Raw genomic sequence first — 20,046 nt, 5'->3', positions numbered from 1 at the left:
GGTATTGGGAAGAAAAAAAAAGATATAAACCACCTTGCAAATTGCAGCATCAGAGCTATTCCAGGCAGGATAAATGTTTTGTACAAAAATGGGTACAACACGCCCACAACCACATGCCTTTCTTCTACTTTCTGCAGGTGGATCTTGGTGCTCCAGCTATCCCAGCAAGGCTCCTGAGTTCCATTGCAAAGCGCCAGCCTCTGGTCATTGCTCGACTAGCACACTTTCTTGCTAGTTAGCATTTAGAAGAAACCAGAGTATTTAAGAGCATGTGAAAGATCATCAAGAGACGCAAGCATCCGTAAGGGTAATGTAAAATACTGGCTTATAAGACAGGCACAGTCAAACCTTACTTGAGGAGTCTTGTTGGTAACTTTGGACTATACAAAGGTACAGTTTGAAAAAAAAAAAAAAAAGGATCATTTTAGCAAATGCTACTTAGAAGAAACCCAGCAAGTTTTTAATGGGGAACCTGTCTTTCTGGAGACAGATGTGGAAGAAATCCCTTTGGAGCAGTTAGGAAGGTGTGCTGCCTCTACCCACAGCAGAGGAAGAGAATTCTGTTTACAATATCCAGGATTTTACATACAGAAGTGTATTACTTTGTTTTAGTTTTTGAGGAGTTGTTATAAAGATCAACATTCTCTCTTCAAAAAAGTTTAAGCAGTGGTGAGAAAAAAGTAATGGAAACAATGAAACGCGCTAAAAACTGCAAACAGTACACACGTGGCTTGAGAGCTTTTATAAGTTCTTAAGCAGAAGTGCAAGGCTACTTCCTAATACTGAGATAAGTATCAAATGCAGAATTCCTCAAACAGTAATTATATAGACCACTTGCCAGGCTAAATGATTTACTTCCCCTTGAAGGGAGGTCAAAAGCAGCACGATATCCAGTAGTCACCCTACAACCTGGTTAGATTTTTCTCAGCTAGTTGGCTGACTACTTCCAGTAGGCAGCGTAAGGTGTTTCAGATTGCCACTACACTATGCAGCAATAGTCGAAACCACCACACCTCAGGACACAGTTCTCCTGCACTGTAGATTTAGGTGCTTTGAAACAGAGAAACCAAACTGACAGTTGTAAACAATAAGACTTTGTCATTAATAGGGAATAGTACTGAGTAATCAGCTTGTTACTAGAATTTCAATCCCACAAATGAGAGTAGCTCCAGCACTTTTCCATAATGGCTTTTTCCACCTGCCTTTCTATACTTAAGCATACCCAAAAGCATTAAGAATTGAAAATCTAGCGCAGACCATATTCTTACCATCACGCTTCCGTTTACAACATGAACAGCTGTCTTCACAGCAGCGAATACAGAGTCTCCCCATTCCATTACCTCATTTCTGTTGAGCTTTGTCCAACAATCCTGTTGTTAGGCTTTACATGCTTGGTCACACATGCCAAAAATGAAACAAAACCACAATCAAATATCTAAATAACTTCATTTAGTTCTTCAGCACAACAGTAAAGACGCATTTAGATATCTAAGCAATAAAAGCTGCTATAATATTCTTTCTTTAGCTGAAAAAAAGCCCACATTGTTCAAGAAGCTGTTGCACTTGAAATTTGTTAAGTGAGAAATGTGTATTCAAGCATCCACCTTACCAGAGTTGGCCTCTGCTACTTTAATACACTTACTTTCAGTAAGAGACTTATTTTCCCAGCAGACAATGAAGCTAGTTGCGCTTCTCACCTTTGTGTCACAAGCTGAGATCTACTTTTAACTATATCTTTGCACAGGTGTAATTTTGGCTCTCAGCTTCTATGTTACTTCCTGTCATGAATAGATTAAGTTCTAAAAGAGAAGATAGTAGCTGTTTTAAATTGATATTTAAAAAAAATAGCAGTTTTGAGGCATACCAGCACAAGGCTCTTTCCCCCACCCTTCCCCAGACTACACCAGGTAGGATAATAGGTTTCACTTATAAATTTGCTTTGCTTTCATCTTTAGGTGGTCCTGGTTAAAAGTTACCACTGCTATATTACCATTCCCTTTTGAAGAGGCTCAGCCTTTTCTTAAAAACCTGCCAAAGTGAGTCATGGCATGGTTCGCTTCAAGCCTTATGCATCTTCCATGGCCCCAACAGCTGCACAAAAAGACAGCTTTTCACATTTGCAACCTATCATACCTTTTTGTGGGAAGCAAAAATAAAAAAAAATAAGATTGCATAAGGCAATATATAAAAGCCCTAGAAAAAGTGAGTGGAAACTGCAGCACAGGGCATTGGCTTTGTTCCCTGTGCTGCTTCCAACAGATTTCAGGCAGAGGTGAGGGAGGTCTTCATACACTCTACAGGAGATTTGCTCAGTGCTTCGCTTCTTTTCTTTTATTTTGGACACGGCACTAGTGTTAAAGCAGTTTTGTAGGAAAAACATCAAGGGGGACTCCTGTTGGTCAACGATACCAGTGCCTATGAAGGATAATGTCTTATTGTACAGTGCATCAGATGTTTATTTTTATATATACATAAGATTGTTTTTTCTATGTTTACAAATTAAGTTATTTATATATGCTTGTTTTGAAACGTTTTTATATGCTATCAAAGCTAATTTTTATTTTTATCGGTATTAATGTAACTTTTTTTTATTACAATCTTCAATTGATACTAAAAAAGCCTATTTATATGAATGTTTTCATTTGCAAATATAACATTTTATGGTACCTGTTAATGTACGGCATTGGTTTGTTTGGAAGGAAGAAATAAAAACCTAGCAGATACCTAATCTGTTAATCTACAGTGGGAAAAACCCATCTTCCTGTAAATTACTGCTGAGCAGTAGATGATCAGACCAAGTGTATTGTACCACCTACTGTTGCATCTCTGCTCTTAATCAAGATTGCTATTTTCATATCCACAATAAATGGTATTTTCTACACAAGAAAAAACATGCACCATGTGGTATTTTGCTCCAGTTAAGATACCTGCCTATGGAACTGTACTTACACAGGAAGAGGTGCTGTCCAAAGTGGACATTTACACTGGATGAAGGAAAAAACATAAAGGCTAGCTTGTGATATATGTTGTAGGGATCCTACTTCTCCAACTACAAATTTGTGGCACATAAGCCAAGCAGCTAATCACTGCTTAAATTGGTTTCTGTGACTCCAGGCCTAGTCCAAGCAAAGGGTTTTTTGTTTTGTTTTGAAACAAGGTACTGACTGAAGCGTCTTACTGAGGCTGGTTACAAAGCTCCTGCGACCTGAACATCCATAAGGGAGTTAATACAGTTCCATTTATCTCTCAAAAGATAATGCCGAATAGTCTGCAGTAGGAAAGACCGATCCAAGGAAGGCTGCACACTCTTACCTAGTCTGCCATGAACTCGTCCCTACTGTCCCTCCAGTGCTATGCAATTGTTTCTAAGGCTGGCTATAAAGTCATGTGTCTGCCTTTACATAGTAACCACAGAATGCCCAGGAACTGTATTAACTGCACGAAGCTGCAAGAAAATAGAAAGAGATATTTCTTACCTGCTGCTTCCCACTGAAGAACTGAATTCTGCCCAACAGGGCACAACTGTGCACTCGGGTAGTAGTAAACTGGTCCTCAGGCTTGGCCACCTTTCAAAGGACAATTTCCAGGCACGTAGTGTTAGAGAAGGATAATTCAGGTATGTCGCGGTCATGAAACCAGTACTGGCTAGGGTATCTATGCAAAGAGTTTTATATATAATACCTAAATAAAGTCAGTTCCAGAGACGAGAGCACATTTTTATCATTATTGATTCAACCTTCTCCCTCCATGTAACAAAGTATTATATTCCAGTATAAGCAAAGCGATAGCACGCAGGACAGAAGTTACTGTATGTTTTCTGCACGATGCTTCGTGGCAACGTACCTTTCTGTACCTTACCCCAGTACAAAGAGGTTGTATATCACCAGCTTGGACACAAAACAGGACATTTAATCATGTTTATTATGACAAACAACAACTTCAAGTGAGGGCTGCAGCAAAACGTCACATAATAGCCTCAGGGAGCAGGTATGGAATGATATGGTATATTTGCTACTTCCATTTGTATTACCATGCCCTTACCATATGCACAGCATGCCTACTTTTAGGAAACCTCTGCTTCATTCAGGTCATTTAAAAAAAAAATCCCTAAAAAAAGGCACAGAGATGGCACATGCTGTAGCTTTCAATACAATGCTTAGTCACCAAATCAAGAAAATCTCAGTACAGTTCAGACTGACCTTCCTCTGTGGTTTCTCTCTCCATGTCACAGTTTAACAGAAGTAACAGTTCTACCTAATTAGTCCTGGTTGTGTTTTTCCTCAATTGACTCAGATGCTTTTTCCCATTTTATACACGAAAGCAGTAAAGTAGCAAGAGAAAGAGCACTGGACTTCACTTTGTCCAAAACACAGTATTTCCTTCTGACAAACCAGCATTAACATCACACACCTAGACATGCTAGAGGAAAAAGTATTCTGTTACAGGAAGAAAACAAAATCCTCAAGAGACATCTACTGAGTAACTAATATTCTGCTAACCACCAGCAGTCCCTACCCCAAACTCCAGTTTAGAGATACTTGGAGGGTGCACGGAAGTCACACCCTTGGCAAAGGGCAGGAAGTGCCCTCTGACCTTCACAGAAAGGAGGCCTCTCAAACCAGCTCTCCAGAGGATGTCACGCTGCTTTTTCACTACATTTTTTGTCTGGTCTTCCAGGCTGTAGTTTTCTTGCTGAAGCATTTCCTGTCTGATAAAACTCAAACTCAAGGCAAGGATTATAAGCAACAGTGAATAGCAGCTACACCTCATTTATGTTCACATACTTTAAAAAAGTCTTAAAAATACTGCTATCTGCCTTCAGTAAAAAATATAATCAGATATTTCCTCCCTTATTTCTATTAAAAAACCCAGGAAATTACAAGTTCCATTTCCATCAAAAGATGGAAAAAAACCTAAGCATCTACATCCTTTAAGAATAGTATCATCAATGTTCTGGTGTATATATTTAATATGGTTTTACTTTTAAAATGAGTCTTAAAAAAATTAAAATCAAACCTCTGAAATTGAGCTTACAGTGAAAAATAAATATAGGCTCATCTCCATGTCGTACGGGTTTACTTTTTCCCTCCCCTGACAGTACAGTCTATTAAAAGACACGAAGAGAAGAACCAGCTACCAGGCATGCTCTGGTCACAGAGTAACTTGTCCACTTGAAATGAGCCCTGGGTTTGGCCACAGTACAAATACAAAAGTGTTGGTGAGTCTAAAAAAGGGCTGCTCTGAGCCATGATCAAGGTGCTTAAGGGATTTCTGACTCGGCGATCCACTTGATGTGAATCCTTCAGCATAGTCACCATTGCAAAGTGTCTGTGAGCAGAAAGACCAGTGCAGTTTTTGCACAGATCTCTCCTACGCAGTATTCTCCCAAGCAAGGGCCTCACAATGCATTCAGAAACACTAAAAAAATCTATTTGCATCTTCATTAGTACTTTTTTTAATCCTCAGAGAGTCCTTCTCCGCTAACTTTGTGCTGTCACGGTACCTAGTGATTGTCTTGTCAGTTCACGAGGGTTAGTCCTGGGCTCTTCTATATGATGTTCTGATGTAAATACTCGGGACAGCATTTCCAGTTCTTTTAGGAAATCCTGAAACAAATGGATACAAACCAGAGAACCTTTATTGGCAAGTGTCAAAGAGGCTTCTTATTTTTAGTAGAAAAGGTTACAAGGTTAAACATGTTGATGGTTGTCTAGAGCAAAATCTGAGGCTACAACACTGACTGTACGATGAATGCCCGTAGGCCAGCAAGTTCAGTTCTTCCCCCAGACCCTCACCCTTCTCAGAAAAAGACCACATCACACTTTAAATGGATAAACACCTCCAATATACAAGTACTCACCACCCACGAAATACAAGCCACTTCATAGCAAGGCGCTTGGGTTGTTTCCTGCATTTTGGCTTTTTCTAGAGTACTCCTCTCCCTTTCTGGCGGTGGGAGGCAAAGAGGTCTGAAGGTAACCCTGGTCAGCTGTGCCCGTTCCCAACACGTCATTCTCAGTCAGAGCACAGCAAACACATCCAAGCCGGAACAAGAGCTGGTAACTGAGCCAGCTGGTCTCCAAGTTGTTTTATAATTTTCTTGGAAGTGTTTCCACTGCACTGGACATCCTGACATTCACACCAGGACAGACTTCAACCAAGGCACTAGTAACAGTAACAAGGATGTTGACACGCAGCCCTGTTGCTGCATTAATCAGGTGGGTTATGGGCCTCATCTACATGAAAGAGATTTACTGTTCTGTACCTTTACTTTTTATTTCTTATTTTACTTATTTTGCATCCCTGCCCATGGCAGGGGGGTTGGAACTAGATGATCTTTGAGGTCCCTTACAACCCAGGCCATTCTATGATTTCACTTGGTATTCACACGCATCTGGTTACTTACTGAGGGCCAAGGGAGCTCTCCAAGGCTACGCAAACAACTCTCTATTTCACTGGTTCTCATAAGATCATGTTCTACAAGACCATGAAGCATGAAAAGGAACAAGTCCCACTGCAGAAAAGAAAAAAAAAAAAAAAAAATCAACATCTCAAAAAGAAATGGATTTTGTGATTGCTTCCCTATCCCTATACAGTTCGTGTCCTGCTTTCCTGGATCAGAACACAGAGGAAAGGAGCGGGAGCAAAAAACAGTGAGTGACATACAAAATGAGTGAACAGAATTACTCGAGTTCATAGACTGTACTCCACCATAAAAATCTCAAAATTTCTAGTCCTCAGGTCCAAAACCCACCAAGTATTTCATTCATGCGTGCTCAGGAACAGCTTGAAAAACTCTTATTTATTTATGGTTTTAGCCTGCAACTAAATATGGCACTTTTCAACTTGGTAGTTGGGGATCTTGTAAGTAGCACCCATATGTGTGCAAAAACAAAAGCTGAAAATACAAAGGCAATCAATTACAAAATCGTGTGTTCAGTCCTATGATCTCCCAGGCCCAGCTGGCCATTTTGCCAGTTGTTCCTTAATTAATCTATGCCTCCCTAACAGCCCCCAAGAGAAACACAAAACACTGACAAGTGTGTATCCCTCTACCCCCACTCAAACAATGCCAGCTAGACAGCAGACCCAATGCTGCAGGCCTTACTCACACAAGCCATCAGTTAACGTGGCAGGCGAGGGAACCCTTAACATGAATGTATGGGACTGGAGCAGATAACTGGCAGCCCCTCAGAGCTGAACAAGCCCTACCTCCCGCTGCTTGACTTCCGAAAGGTAACCGATGTTCTTCCTGCTGAACATCAGCTGCACAGGAACAGGCATCCCGAAGTCCTCCTTCCAGACGGAAAGCAGCAGTTTCAGAAGGCCGTATGCGGGATTGCTCTTTACTCGCAACCTCTCAGAGCTCTTCTCTGGGGCCTTGATCCCAAGACTCAGAGGAACACGATCTGACACTAAGAAAAGGAAGAAAGGTGAACTTCCATACTGCAAAATTGTCTTTTTACATTCGTCTGCCTGGTCCAAAGCACATTTTGTATAGCTCATAACTAAATCACCGAAGTAAAAACACTTAGTAAGTGTAAACCTCTGAACTTAAGGGGACTAGAGTTTAGGAACAGGCAAAAACGTGAGTTTTATAATAATACTTCGTATAGCGTTACAGGAATATACTTATACTGCTCCAAGATAAAGAATGCCACTTGGTTGGCATGCAACCTGAAGTCCTGACAGAAGACTGACTGAATAGAAATTGAAATAATGACTAACATTTAATAAAAGAGGACGTAGGTGTTACTCCGGAGAAAGAAGAGTAACACAGTAAAACACCATCTGAATCTACAAATAGATTAAATGATTGTTCATAGCTTTGAGCTGCATATCTCTATGCAAGTGAAAGTGAAGTTGTACAGCATTTAACTGCAGCTAAACACACAGAGAGGAAAGATATTATGTTTCCTTGGTACAATTTAATAAAAAGGGGCAGATTTACACTGCTGTCCCCCAGAATGACATTTCACAATATTCAGGCATGGACTGCAGGGTGAACCACAGAAAATCTCCTTAAGAAGCTTCTTAAAAAAAAAATAAATTAGAAGGGTGCTCACAGAGAAAGCATCTGCATGCAGACCACTAGCTCACACTGAGAAAGCCTTGTATTTAACACATTAGACCAAGAGAAAAAAAATGAAAGCGCTCACAGAAGTCACAATACACAGAAAACAAGTTACTCCCATTCTCTAAAAAGAGACAAAGAAATATAATTGCATAATTTATATTCAGGGAAAAAAGTCTGCTGCAACTTTTCAGAGGCAGAGGTACTGAGACACGTATGACATTTAAACGAAGATATCAATAAAGGAAAAATAATGAAGATGTGAACAAGAACACCAGATATGAAAGACAGTTAGTGTCCTTCACAGAATAAGAGTGACCATTCCAAATTGACAGAAAAAAGCCTCAAAGAGGGAAAAATTAGACTTAAAAGGCACAAAGAGAACTAAACATCCACAAGCTCTAAACAGTGAAATATCTGATCCCAAGGATTTAAGAGAACTTTCATACCACATTTTAGTCTTAAACAGCTTATCATGACTGACTCACCCAGCAAAGAAGCCAACTCAACTGTACACTTTGCCAGCTGCTGTTCTGATGTCGGACACATGAACTAGAAAACACAGAAAAAGTTTTATCTTTGTCCCATCCTGCAAACTGGACAAAACAGGGCTTCACGAGGGATAAAAGAGAGGAGCAGACAATCTACAGCAATATAATCAGGTGTAATCAGGAGAAAGTCTGAAAGACAAGAAGAGATCCTGCATGACAAAGGGCTCCACAAAGGCTAGATTTAAGTGCCAAGTGTATCTAGAGTCTAAAAAATGCAATGCAACTTTGTCACATTTGAGCTGAGACAAAAAACATTCAACTGAACTCAACTGTGAGACAAAGCAAACTACAGATTTTACAAGTATGAAGATGGCTTGAAGCAGTCCAACTTTGTTGTTGCTTTTTTTTTACTTCTACCTTTCTGCACCGAAGCGTCTGACTCAGTCTTCCCAGCAGGCACTCCAGCAGGTCGTGGTCAATCACTTCACCTTCATCCCGTGGGCCCACAGCAACACAGAGCACATCCTTGATGAAAGAGACAACAGGGATTCACTTACCAAGTCTGCACTTCCATGAACGGATCTTTGGACCTATGACAGAGGTGAAAAATTAAAAGGAAGCTAGGGAAAGACAGCAAGCCAGGAAGCGAACATTATGTACCTTAATCTCGTTGATGATCTGGGAGGGAAATGGGGCACGGTGCTGACAGCCTGGTGGGCAGTCCCTTCTCAACTCCAGAGCATCCTCACTGGGCAAGGGAAGCCCTGGGACTTTCAGCATTCTGTTGAAGGTTGCCTTCACTTCTCTTTTTATTAGTGCTGCAAAGGAAAAAAGGGAACAAATCCCGTCTGCCTCAGTTCTTCTCTCCAGGGAGGCAGACAACTGTTTTCAAATGCTACCCTTACCAGCCTTCTATTCTGAGAGCCACCGTGAATGAGGAATGGCCAGTTCATGCTTTCAAACCCTCCTGACTCTGCGCTCCCATCATATTAACGGCCAGAGCCACAGGTGGGGGGCTACCCATTACCACCAGGTACCAGTGGCAACCCATTTCATTTCCCATCAGAAATGTTTCAGTAGCTTTAATGATCAGAATAGCTAAACCAGGAAGCAATGCCAAAGCAGAATGCCGAATCAGCATGACCATACCAGTTGAACCACTGTGCCCACAAAAGACATATGTTTTGTACCAAAATAAATTTTGAGCAGCATCCAAAACACTGAACTCCTGCTGCTGAAAATGGTGCTGGATATTCCTTCCCAAATTCTTGGCATCACCTCCTGAAACAATGCGTTTTGAGAGGTTCTGAAGAGTTGCCAGAGCACTACTACAGACTAAAAGGAATACAGTCACCTGCAGCCTGCTGAAAACATACCCAGTCAGAGAAGTGTTTGCTCTGAAGAAGTTTTCAGAAGTTCTCTGTACATGGGGACCATAACATGGCTTGACAGAAGCTGACTGTATCCTATATCTGAAGTGCTATGACAACTTCAGATGGGATATTTTCAGAAGCTTTCCACAGCATTCATTCTCACCATCCTAACAGTCTCCATAACTAAAAATCACAAGGGCCAAGCTTGGAAAAAACCTGAAGAAGATTCTTGGAGCTGGAAATCACTCCTCTTATTCCTAAAGAAGGAGGGACAGAGCAACTGCATGCTTCCCACTAAAAAAAAAAAAAAAAGTGAGAGTCCTTTTCTTTTCCTTTACCCTTGAGTACTTCATGACGCTAGAATAAACTTCTACTCCTTGATCTCAGAAAGAGTACAATATACAGGTTAGAAGCCCAGTTCCAGGTAAGGAAACTCACCTGCAATGTTGGCAGAAAGCCAGCCACAGGCCTTCTCAGTAGCTAGTTCCACTGCAATGTCTTCCGCACTATTTAAAACCTTTGCAGGGAGGATAACAAGTGATATACTGCCAGTCACAACATTAATAATCAGTGAGGAATCAGAAGTCTAGAGGGAAAGGGCTTAATATGGGCATGCAACATTTAACCAGAGCACCACCATCTCTGGGGGAACTGCTACTCTGAGCACTAGGACAAACCCATTTTGACTTCCCAAACCCCATCAGCCCCATACAAATACCCTCAACTCTTTGTGAAGTTGATTCTAAACCAAAAGCATTATCCTTGCAAGATGAACGTAATTTACCTACCACTCTAGTCTCAACAATTAGCTATTGGTTAGAGCATCGCTTTAACGAGAACATCCAAGACAGCCTGGCAGAGGTGACTCTCCTTAGATGTCAGCCTCTACATCAGGGCATCGACAGATTCCATTGTCCTAAGCTATTAAGCGATAAGCGAAGCAAGTGAAGCAGCAACAGAAAAACAGTAACAATCCAGATGCACAGCCAAGGTCTTTAGCGAGTTTTAGTGAAAATACATACTGCTGCAGATGTTTCTTCTGGCAATAACACCCTTACCGCCTCAGGACCTTTTTTTTTGCAAAATCTGCAAGAAAAGAAAGAATACGTGCCTCAGTATTAGTCAAAGTTCTTGGACAATAGTCAGAAGTTCATTACTGTAGGAATTTTCACATGCTCTCTTACAGTCAAAACTAGTTGGAAGACTGCAGTGAAGTATGTCAAACCAAAAGAACCAGATAAGGAAAAATCAGTTACAAGCCCCAAGGCTGCAACGTTCAGTTTCCAAAGAAGGGAAATACAATAACTGCAGTGGATGCCCGTTTGGAGCTGGATGCAGAGGGACACAGAGCACCTTTATTCCTTCCTACAAATACGCCATTAACTGGCTGGAGGCACAGCAGACAGTCACCCTAAGAAGAGCAGAAGTCAGGGTTTATAATTACCAGAACCTGAGCAAGACAGGCCAAGCCGAATGAGGCTTATAGATTCCACAATAAGAAGAGAAAGGAAGGCGCAAGTTTAAATAACTTTTCCTCCTTACTCTCTGCCTTTGATGAGTGCCTGGGCCCCTTCCTCATACAGATGAGCGCACACCTCTTCAAGCAGCTTGTCGTGATTAGCATCCTCCTCCTTCACTTTATCCTGCAACATGACTTCAGCCCTTTGAACCAACTCTGCTACCAGTGTTGCCCTGTAAAAATAAAGAATAAAGAAATTCAGACACACTGAAATTGATACAAGAAAAAATGCACACTAACTGAAACCAGCTGTTTGCCCCATTTCAGGAGGGTGTCTGTCTTTCTCAGAGAGAGATGCAACTAGCCACTCAGCTAGAAAAAAAAAAAAAAAGAATCACTGCATTCACTACTACACCATTTCCTTGCTCTTTCTGACATGGAAAAAAAAACAGCAAACAGAGATCTCAGAATAGTACTAAGACTCAAGAGTCAAAAGCTTTTAAATATTAATAGAAACAGATAGTTACAGGTCACTTCTGTGGCACCAGTATTTTTACACTCAGTGGTTAGTGGTCAGAAATTCAAAGATGTCAACAGCAGCCCACTACAACCAGTGTTCCTCACAGGCTGATACTATTTAATGTCTTCGACAAGTTGGACATGGGACAGAGCCAATCCTCAGCAAGTTAATGAACGGCATGCTGGAGACCAGGACTACCTTTCTGAAGGACCCTCACAAGCTGAAGAAATGGGCTGACAACGGTGGTGACTCTGTATGCCTGTAATGGGCATACAGGCTGGGGTGTATCGGCCAGGGAGCAGCTCTGCAGAAAAGGATCTGGGTTCCACGCAGACAGGCTGAACAAGTCAGCAGAGTCCCAAGAAGGGCAGCCTAATGCTGGTCTGACATTACCAACAGTGCAGCCTGCAGGTCAAGGAAAGTTACTGCTCCCCTCACCACTGTGAAGCTGCACCTGATACCAGCACTAAGCTGGGATGATAGAACTCACTGGCTACAAGGAGAGACTGGGTAGCTGGTTTCATTTAGCCTGGAGAAGAGAAGGTGAAGTGGGAAGAGAGGGATATGTTCTTAAGTCACAGAACAGATAACCAGTACTTACTTGATGTGCTTAACACAGTTGGATCCCACCCTCTCTGCCACAAATTCAACTGTTCTCCGCAGGGAGGGAGGCTGGTTGTGGAAGAAGGCCTGCTCCAACTCCACCTGTTCAAGAGAAAAGTGCCACAATTGATTAGAACGCTCCACTCAGATCCTCCTCTTCTCTTCACAAGAGTGGACAGAGTATGTAATTGAGCTAAAAGGCAGACAAATTGCATATACTAGAATATTCTGCTACTGTAACATTCAGCACCTCTATAGGATACATTTTCCCTATTTTTTTTCTAACCTGAAGCTCATCATCAGTGTTTATGAAACTACGAAAACAAATGACTAGTAAAGAGAAGAATGGGAGAGTTCTGGCAGCTCCTATGCAGTTCTTATCTTCTGTGGAAAGCATGGCTAAAATCTAACTAAAAGCAGCCTACGAGAAACGTACTAACATTTTATGTAAAAAAGAGAGAGAGAGGCTAATTGTTCTGATTGCAAGAATGCTGACTGAATTTCTCTGGATCTCAACACTCACATGGTAATCCAGCCACATGATTTAACCAGAATAATGAGAAGTAAGAATACTTGACTATCAAACACAACTTACCTGCTGTCCAGGCCCATACTTTTCTTTCGCAAACACCAGGATACCGCTGTGTATCCCATGCAGGCAATTCCTCCCACCCTGGTTCCACTTGTGACTCCCTAATTTCATTACCTGCAGTTTCCGTTGTGTGACAGAAGTCTTGGGTGCCAAAGACTCTGCAGCTGTTGGAGTGATTTTCCTTATAAAGCCACCATTTTTTGCTCCGCTACCAGCCACAAAAGAGGCAAGTAGTTTCCGCAGCTCACCTGCACAGAAAAACATGCACCATCCCCATAAGCAACGGAACAAATCAAAAACTCAGAGAATTCCACATTGTCAATCCTGCTTCCAGAGCATATTCTCTCAGCTTCTGTGAAAGCTGAAGTTTCAAAAGAGCAAACAGGCATCCCACCCATCTAACTAGCATGGCAAGGCTCCAAAGATAAAACAGGCTTCCAAAAAGCTCCCTGGCATGTTGGGGCTTGTTCAGAAGGATCACAGAGCACCCATCGCTATGGATCCCTTTTTAACACAGGGAGCAGAAACCATAAAAAAAAAATACAAGGGCAATAAGACAAGCAGAATCACACAAAATCTCAACAGGATCAGAAGAAAACAACAGGGGAAAAGCCTGAAGATGAGTACAACCCCTAAAAGCTTTGATGATGGAAGAACATCTCGGTTAACATACGGTTTTCCTAGCAGCTAAGTCCCAAGAAACAGAACAGCACTCCAACATCTGGCACTCTGTTCTCTACACATAAAGATTTCACCAACAACAATCAGATCTCAGGAAGAAGATACCTCGGACAACAACCTGACAAAGCATCAGACAAAAAGGATTCTTCCCCTCTGCCTCGGCAGCAGAAATGTGCTCAAGGATCAAGACATTCCTCACAACACAGACTACACTATACCTAGGATGGAAAATTTGTACATTTACCCCTTATTGTGTTTCCTTCCAGTCAGTGAAGAATGAGCTCCCCTTTTCCTCTGTATTCTATGTCTGTAGGTGAGCTATCCTGACTATGCAGCCTCCCTCCCCCAGCTTCACCAGATAACTATTCTCAGCTGTGAGCTCTTTAATCAAGGTTCACTTACACACAGCTGAGACCTGAAGCTGTGAGGAGGGCTAAGAAAGACAATCCAAGGACTCACAGTTCTAGAGAATGCTAGGACACACATCAATAAAATACTCACCAAGGTAGGGACAGCAGGTATAAAGTAACTGCTGATCCACCAAGGGCACAGAGTCCTGGTGAGAAAATGAAGGAAAAGCTGAAGCAACACAGCAGGAAGGAAATCCTATACACATGGTCACATGCAGGTTTCAGAACAGAAATAACTGGATTCCAAATTCACAGTAAAATTCTACACTTGGCAGTCCAAGTGTTCAGACCAGCCCGGTAATGCACAATCAACTGCTCTACATTCAGTTAGTGTAGCTCAATCCTTGCTTCTGACCACTGTCAAAGCCCAACTGAACCTTGATGATTAGAGAATATAACCAGGACTGTTGACACAGCTGCTATTTGTAAAGGAGAAACCTACCCATGGAGGAGAATAAATAAGGAACATCTGCTAAGCATTACAACTCCACAGGTATCTTCTCTCAGACTTGCTAGAACACCGCACTATGGAGTAGTGTTATCCCAATATTACACAGTGCAGCCAGAGGCATGGAAGGAGAAACAACTTTCAACCCCATCCATATGGGCAGTATATACTGTGCTCATCAGCAAAATAATCAGCTCTGCATCTCATCTCTGCCACTGAAGAGACAATGCTAAACAGAATTTTCTAATGAGAACAAAGATACACATACGTCTTCGCAAATATACTGCTGACTTTTCACAGAATACCAGCTATTCTCTTGCATATCTGGGAGTGACCTAAAACACCACACATGCCACAAACTCAGCTACTTCTCTGATCGCTCAAACTATTTTCAGTTTATTTACCCTTTATCATGCAACTGGTAAGCAGGTGACAGCAAAGATCGCCATCTTGCCTTTATAGACCCATCTTATTACTTCTGTTGTGTTCATCATTACTGTAACTCATCTTTGGGAAGAGCTGCAGTTTTATCAGCTCACCTTGTACTGGGATAATCAATGAGCAGGAAAACAGTATCTGATCCTCCCGCAAAACTTGCCACCTACTCTGCAAGCTCTTGCTGCAGTTGACCTTTGCCTGACAAAAGCCACTGAGCTCTTAACACACGTAGTTTACAATCCAGAATGCAATGCAATCTAGCCACTTGGATAAATTGGAGCATCGTATCCATTGGCCTGTATATTTGCTGCTCAATGCAGTTGCACTGAAGCTGAGTTCTTGATATTATCTTAAACTCCTGAGGCCATTGTAAGCCTGCTCTCATCCACGGATTCAGAGGGCCTGCTGCTGCACTAACTCACCAAAGCCTGAGCAGACGTCACAGTATCCACCATCACTCCCTCCTGCCTGACATCAGTGGCAAAAAACAACTCTTCAGGGACCGATGGAACCTGAAACAGAAACTCCAGTAGGTACAACCCAAACAGCAGTCAATAACTTGAACCATTTCTGATAGACAGTAAAATCTTCCATCCACAAAAATACTAAAGATCATAGAGAGATACATAAAGAGATTTTTCCCCATAAAATTAAAGATTTTGTTTGATCACATGCCACCTTTCTAACTGTTCCCATATGGTATCTTTCACCATTCCAGCAAGTTCCTGCTAACAAATTACCTTACTTCCAACGGAAGGAACAAAAGGATTTTAAAAGTTCATCGCATACCATCTCTTTATCAGACAAAAATTTCCCCTTTCATTCAAGGATGCCAGCTAACGCTCTACCTTTGTGACAAGAGCTTCCAAGTTCTAACAGGAATTTACTGTCAGTTTGCTTACAACGATGCAGGTTTAAGGACACAATGTGTTTCAGCAGCAATTAGAATTCCTACTGGGAAAAAATGTTACTTCACACAATTTGACTACAGCAAAGTAATTCTCCATTAGAACACAGAGGATGGTTTGAACCCCAAACTAATATAAACAAAACAAAACAAAAACACCACAACCTAGTATTTTCAAGTGTTTTAACTCATTTCAATACTATCTTCTATTGAGTTCTGTACTCTGCTTTTTCTTCAAGGAAGAGCTGTGTGCACACAGGAGACTCTACCTGAAAAAGCCATCCCAGAACTGCAAGGATCAGCAGCTTGTTCAGGAAACTCATCTCCTTATCTTCAGAAAGGACCATTAACCTGCCATGCAGAAAAAGCAGAGACACTATTAGATTTCATTAGCACAATTTTCATTAACAAAAAAAAATCCCAAACCACTCAGTTTCTGATAATACTATTTGTAACCATGTTCACATTCCCTACTCGTCTACCAACAGAGTGGAGAGCAAGTTCTACCCTTTTGCATGTACCCATCTGAATAACATGCTACTTTAATGCCGGCAAAGCCATTGCTAAGTAACTCTCTAGAATGTGCTTCAAATTTTCCTCATGTATATAAGCAAAAAAAGTGGAGCATTATTTAGGCATGGGAGACACTGTGGGCTTAAGGCTTAAATTCAACGTTTAAAATTTGCAACTGCAGATGTAGAGTGGGTGAATGGGGATTTAAAGAATGTTTACTTGATGAAAAAACATATTTAAATCAAATATTATTCTCTAAGTGTAGAATGTGCTCCTTTTGCAGCTTCATGTAAGATAAAAAATGCTCATGATTTGCACCAAAAAAGGTATTTTCTTAAGAATCTCAAACTAGGGCCAACGTGCACTCTCAAACACTAGGTACTTCCGAACTAAGCAAGAAAACATTTACACAAGAGTTCTTGAACTGATATACTTTCCCAGGCTCTTACCTGTATACCTGCAGCAAGAGACAAAATACCTTCCTATAGTAATCAAGGAAAGGAGCAATATGATCTGCAAGGGAAAGAAACTCCACAATCCAAGGAACAGTGAGGATAGAACGGTGATCCCGAATAGATCGTCTCAGAAGCTTCAGTACATCCAGTACAGGCAGGGTCTTAATGAACAAGACAAGTTAAAACAGCAGCTTGAAGTTACCTTTTGATAATTACAGAAAAATCTTTTTCTATATCATGACTTTTCCTTCTAGGATTTCATCTTCTCTACAAATAGGAGCTGACTTTCTGGCTAATGAAAACATTTCTCTACACACCAGCAGAGGTAGAAAACACACTATGACGGCAACCAGAGGTCCTACTGGGACTTCCAAAGAGAAGGCTGTAAGGCTATAAGCATGACTATGTGCAAGCGGAGTCAAGGTTTAACCCCTGCCTCCTTGCATTCAGTACATCACACTGGCAGGAGGTGGGCATGAAACTAACAAAAACATTCCTGGTAGCTGGATTTCACACTACAAAGACAAGTCTTAGCTAGGTCAGAGTTCTGCTATGACAGTCCCAGATTAGCAGAAATAACAGAAGACTGAGTACCTCACTATCAGTGCATTGCTCCCTCTTTTCTACATCATACAAACTCCTCTGTCCTCTGTTCCCAACTTCAGAATATATGATAGGGGCACAGAACAGTGTAACATCTTCCCAGGAATCACTGGCTTGCTCTGAACAGGCATGACTCCTTGGGTGAGGAAACCTGACTGTCAAGCAATAGTCCACATTAGACTTTTTTTTAAATGTTTGGTTTCTTACTTGGTTCCTTAATGCTACTGCAGAGTCTTGCAGGTCTCTAGTTGGCTGTTCCACAGTGCGATATGGCAAGAAAACAAGAAACCCCAGGAACTTGGCAAGGAGCCTCAGGCTTAGTAAGACCACAGTAAAACGCTTCTTTTCATCCTGAAATGAAAAAAGTAAGCTGAAGCAATGTCATCCTAAACTGGCAAAGCCATTACCTACACTAAACTTCCAATCCCTTCATGGAAAAAGGGTGGCCACATAGCTTCATCAGTGCTTTTAATAAAGGTTTCAAAATGCGTATTTGTCAGGCATATTTTAAATTGGTTCTGCCTCCACTGCTTCACTTACTGTAAGAAATTAATACAAGAGCTTTCTAGAACAAGAAGCTGCTCAGTCACATCTTCATATTAACAACTTTGGGGACAAAGAGAACTGACCTCGTGATGCCTCTTTTATACTATTACTGCTCTGCGAGTTTTCGTGAAGCTTTCGCTGCTACTTTGCTAACAGTCTACAAACTATGACACCTGTGATAGGTACAGGTGAATAAAGGAACATCTGAACAGGCATCACTACAAGTTAGTTCTAACTAAAGTCTTTCTGCGTGGAATAGTAACAAGGATCTATTGCAATTGAATGCAACAATTAAACTCAGTTACTGCATTGATGAAACAGATCTAGCACGGGTACTAACAACCTAAAATAAGGCTCCCTCACAGGAGATCACTTTTCAAACTAGGGTGCATTATCTCTTCAGACACAGTTCTATGAGGCATCCTGAAGCACACAAGTAAATGGAAAGGGGCTCAGACATCCCTACGTGTCGCAGAGCCATGATAAAATCAAATGAAGAAGCTCTTGTCCTATAAATACAGTGGTAGAAGCTCCAAATTACTCACAACCAAAACAATTGTTTGGGTACAATATCAGTTCAGGGAAACTGCCAGATATGTCTGTTAAAAAAAAAAAAGCTTACCTGTTCATCCATATCTGCTTCCCCATCACTGTGCTCATGCTCTACCAGAGTAAGGCCATCTAGTTCAAGTATCTTCAGGCACAGGCTATCCACCAGGTGCTGATTGAACTGATAACTTCAGCAAAAGATGATGAGTCAGATTGGGCTGAAAACAGCAGTAAAACCTCAACTAACACACCACAAAATTTCAAGCTGGTGTCTTGAGTTTATCAAGCATCAGATGACAACCAAAGTAACTGACTGACTGGCAAGAAAACAATGACAAAACTAGTAGTGGCTGACCGCCTTTTCCACTCGTGTTCCTTGGAACAGATGCTATTTAGCAAGTCACAGCAAAATATTAAAGATATGGATCTGTCCAAACAGGAAGCTGTAAAGTAACTCAACTCAGATAACTTAGATCCAAACCTCCCCTCTATCACAATGCATCCATGCTGTGGACTGTGGAAAAACTCATTCAGAAAAAAAACATGAAACTGGCTTCATCCTCTAACTCCTTGGCTTCATGCACTACTGCACAAGGAATGTTTGGACAGTCCAGTGCCCTTGTTATAAAGCACTGTACTCCTTGGCACTGGGAAATGCTGGTGGCCTGTGACAAGATACTGTGCTTTATAGAAGGAAGGTTATTACCATCTAGCCTGATGTAGCACTCTATGCCCCGGACAGAACCTATTAACATGTTTACTGGCCAAGGACACTAAGTGTGGTATTATGCAGTTTTAAATCATTCCGGATATGCTCTGCCTGGGTAACTGCTATGTCCCAGGCTCTTAACCCCCCGCTACAAGAGCGACATGCTGGTTTTGCCCCCCACACACCCATGCTTTGTCAAGGAAACGGTAACCATGGGCAGCCAACCTTCCTGCGCTGAGGATGAAGTCCCTGAAGAACTGCTGGCACCCTGGGAATGAAGGGGGTGGGCAAGGTCCTCTGATGCTCTGGGGAACTACAAATCTTTCCTGCAACCTCTTCAGACGGCTCAGATTATCAGGACCCAGCATGTTAAGGACATCCTGGTCTGGGGTGTCTCCCCAGCTTGCGCCACCACCAACAGGACCTTTACACATCTTCAGGAGACAGAAAGAGCAGGAAGATGAACAATTTGTAACAAAGCATCATGTCATTTCATTACCCCACACGTTCTCCCTTCCTCATGAGACTTTGTTTTAGGAGGAATCCAAGCACGGCCTTTTCAGCCAGCCCACATAAAAAAGGTCTCTTCTCCTCATGACAAAACATGCTACCCACCTTGGCCACAAACAGCCTAGAGATTCTGAGAGATGGATGATATGCAACTAACTCAGGCAC

At 41.7% G+C, this 20,046-nt stretch overlaps 2 protein-coding genes across 4 annotated transcripts in view; one reads left to right on the top strand and one right to left on the bottom strand.

Moving 5' to 3' along the window:
* STARD9 (StAR related lipid transfer domain containing 9) overlaps positions 1-3,032 on the top strand; it is a 108,735-nt gene extending 105,703 nt beyond the window's left edge. For both annotated transcript variants that reach the window (XM_050710853.1, XM_050710851.1), the window contains exon 34: positions 138-3,032. In XM_050710853.1, coding sequence (XP_050566810.1) covers positions 138-239 — 102 coding nt within the window. In that variant the 3' untranslated portion in view covers positions 240-3,032. The remainder of the gene's footprint in view (positions 1-137) is intronic.
* A 444-nt stretch (positions 3,033-3,476) lies between these two features.
* The window catches only part of CDAN1 (codanin 1), a 29,489-nt gene continuing 12,919 nt past the window's right edge, over positions 3,477-20,046 (bottom strand). The window contains exons 11-29 of one of the 2 annotated variants that reach the window (XM_050710854.1): positions 19,597-19,805; positions 18,736-18,850; positions 17,775-17,918; positions 16,959-17,125; positions 16,266-16,347; positions 15,512-15,601; positions 14,295-14,349; positions 13,227-13,360; positions 12,519-12,622; positions 11,481-11,630; positions 10,961-11,024; positions 10,377-10,455; positions 10,155-10,232; positions 9,226-9,383; positions 8,983-9,090; positions 8,563-8,626; positions 7,213-7,415; positions 6,407-6,514; positions 3,477-5,606 (exon numbers count right to left, since the gene is read on the bottom strand). In XM_050710854.1, coding sequence (XP_050566811.1) covers positions 5,481-5,606; positions 6,407-6,514; positions 7,213-7,415; positions 8,563-8,626; positions 8,983-9,090; positions 9,226-9,383; positions 10,155-10,232; positions 10,377-10,455; positions 10,961-11,024; positions 11,481-11,630; positions 12,519-12,622; positions 13,227-13,360; positions 14,295-14,349; positions 15,512-15,601; positions 16,266-16,347; positions 16,959-17,125; positions 17,775-17,918; positions 18,736-18,850; positions 19,597-19,805 — 2,238 coding nt within the window. In that variant the 3' untranslated portion in view covers positions 3,477-5,480. The remainder of the gene's footprint in view (positions 5,607-6,406; positions 6,515-7,212; positions 7,416-8,562; positions 8,627-8,982; positions 9,091-9,225; positions 9,384-10,154; positions 10,233-10,376; positions 10,456-10,960; positions 11,025-11,480; positions 11,631-12,518; positions 12,623-13,226; positions 13,361-14,294; positions 14,350-15,511; positions 15,602-16,265; positions 16,348-16,958; positions 17,126-17,774; positions 17,919-18,735; positions 18,851-19,596; positions 19,806-20,046) is intronic. The other variant, XM_035539318.2, reaches the window with a different exon arrangement.

Source organism: Cygnus atratus, chromosome 5 (genome assembly GCF_013377495.2).
Source record: "Cygnus atratus isolate AKBS03 ecotype Queensland, Australia chromosome 5, CAtr_DNAZoo_HiC_assembly, whole genome shotgun sequence".
Classification (NCBI taxonomy): domain Eukaryota; kingdom Metazoa; phylum Chordata; class Aves; order Anseriformes; family Anatidae; genus Cygnus; species Cygnus atratus.
This window is presented reverse-complemented; position numbering and strand designations above follow the sequence as displayed.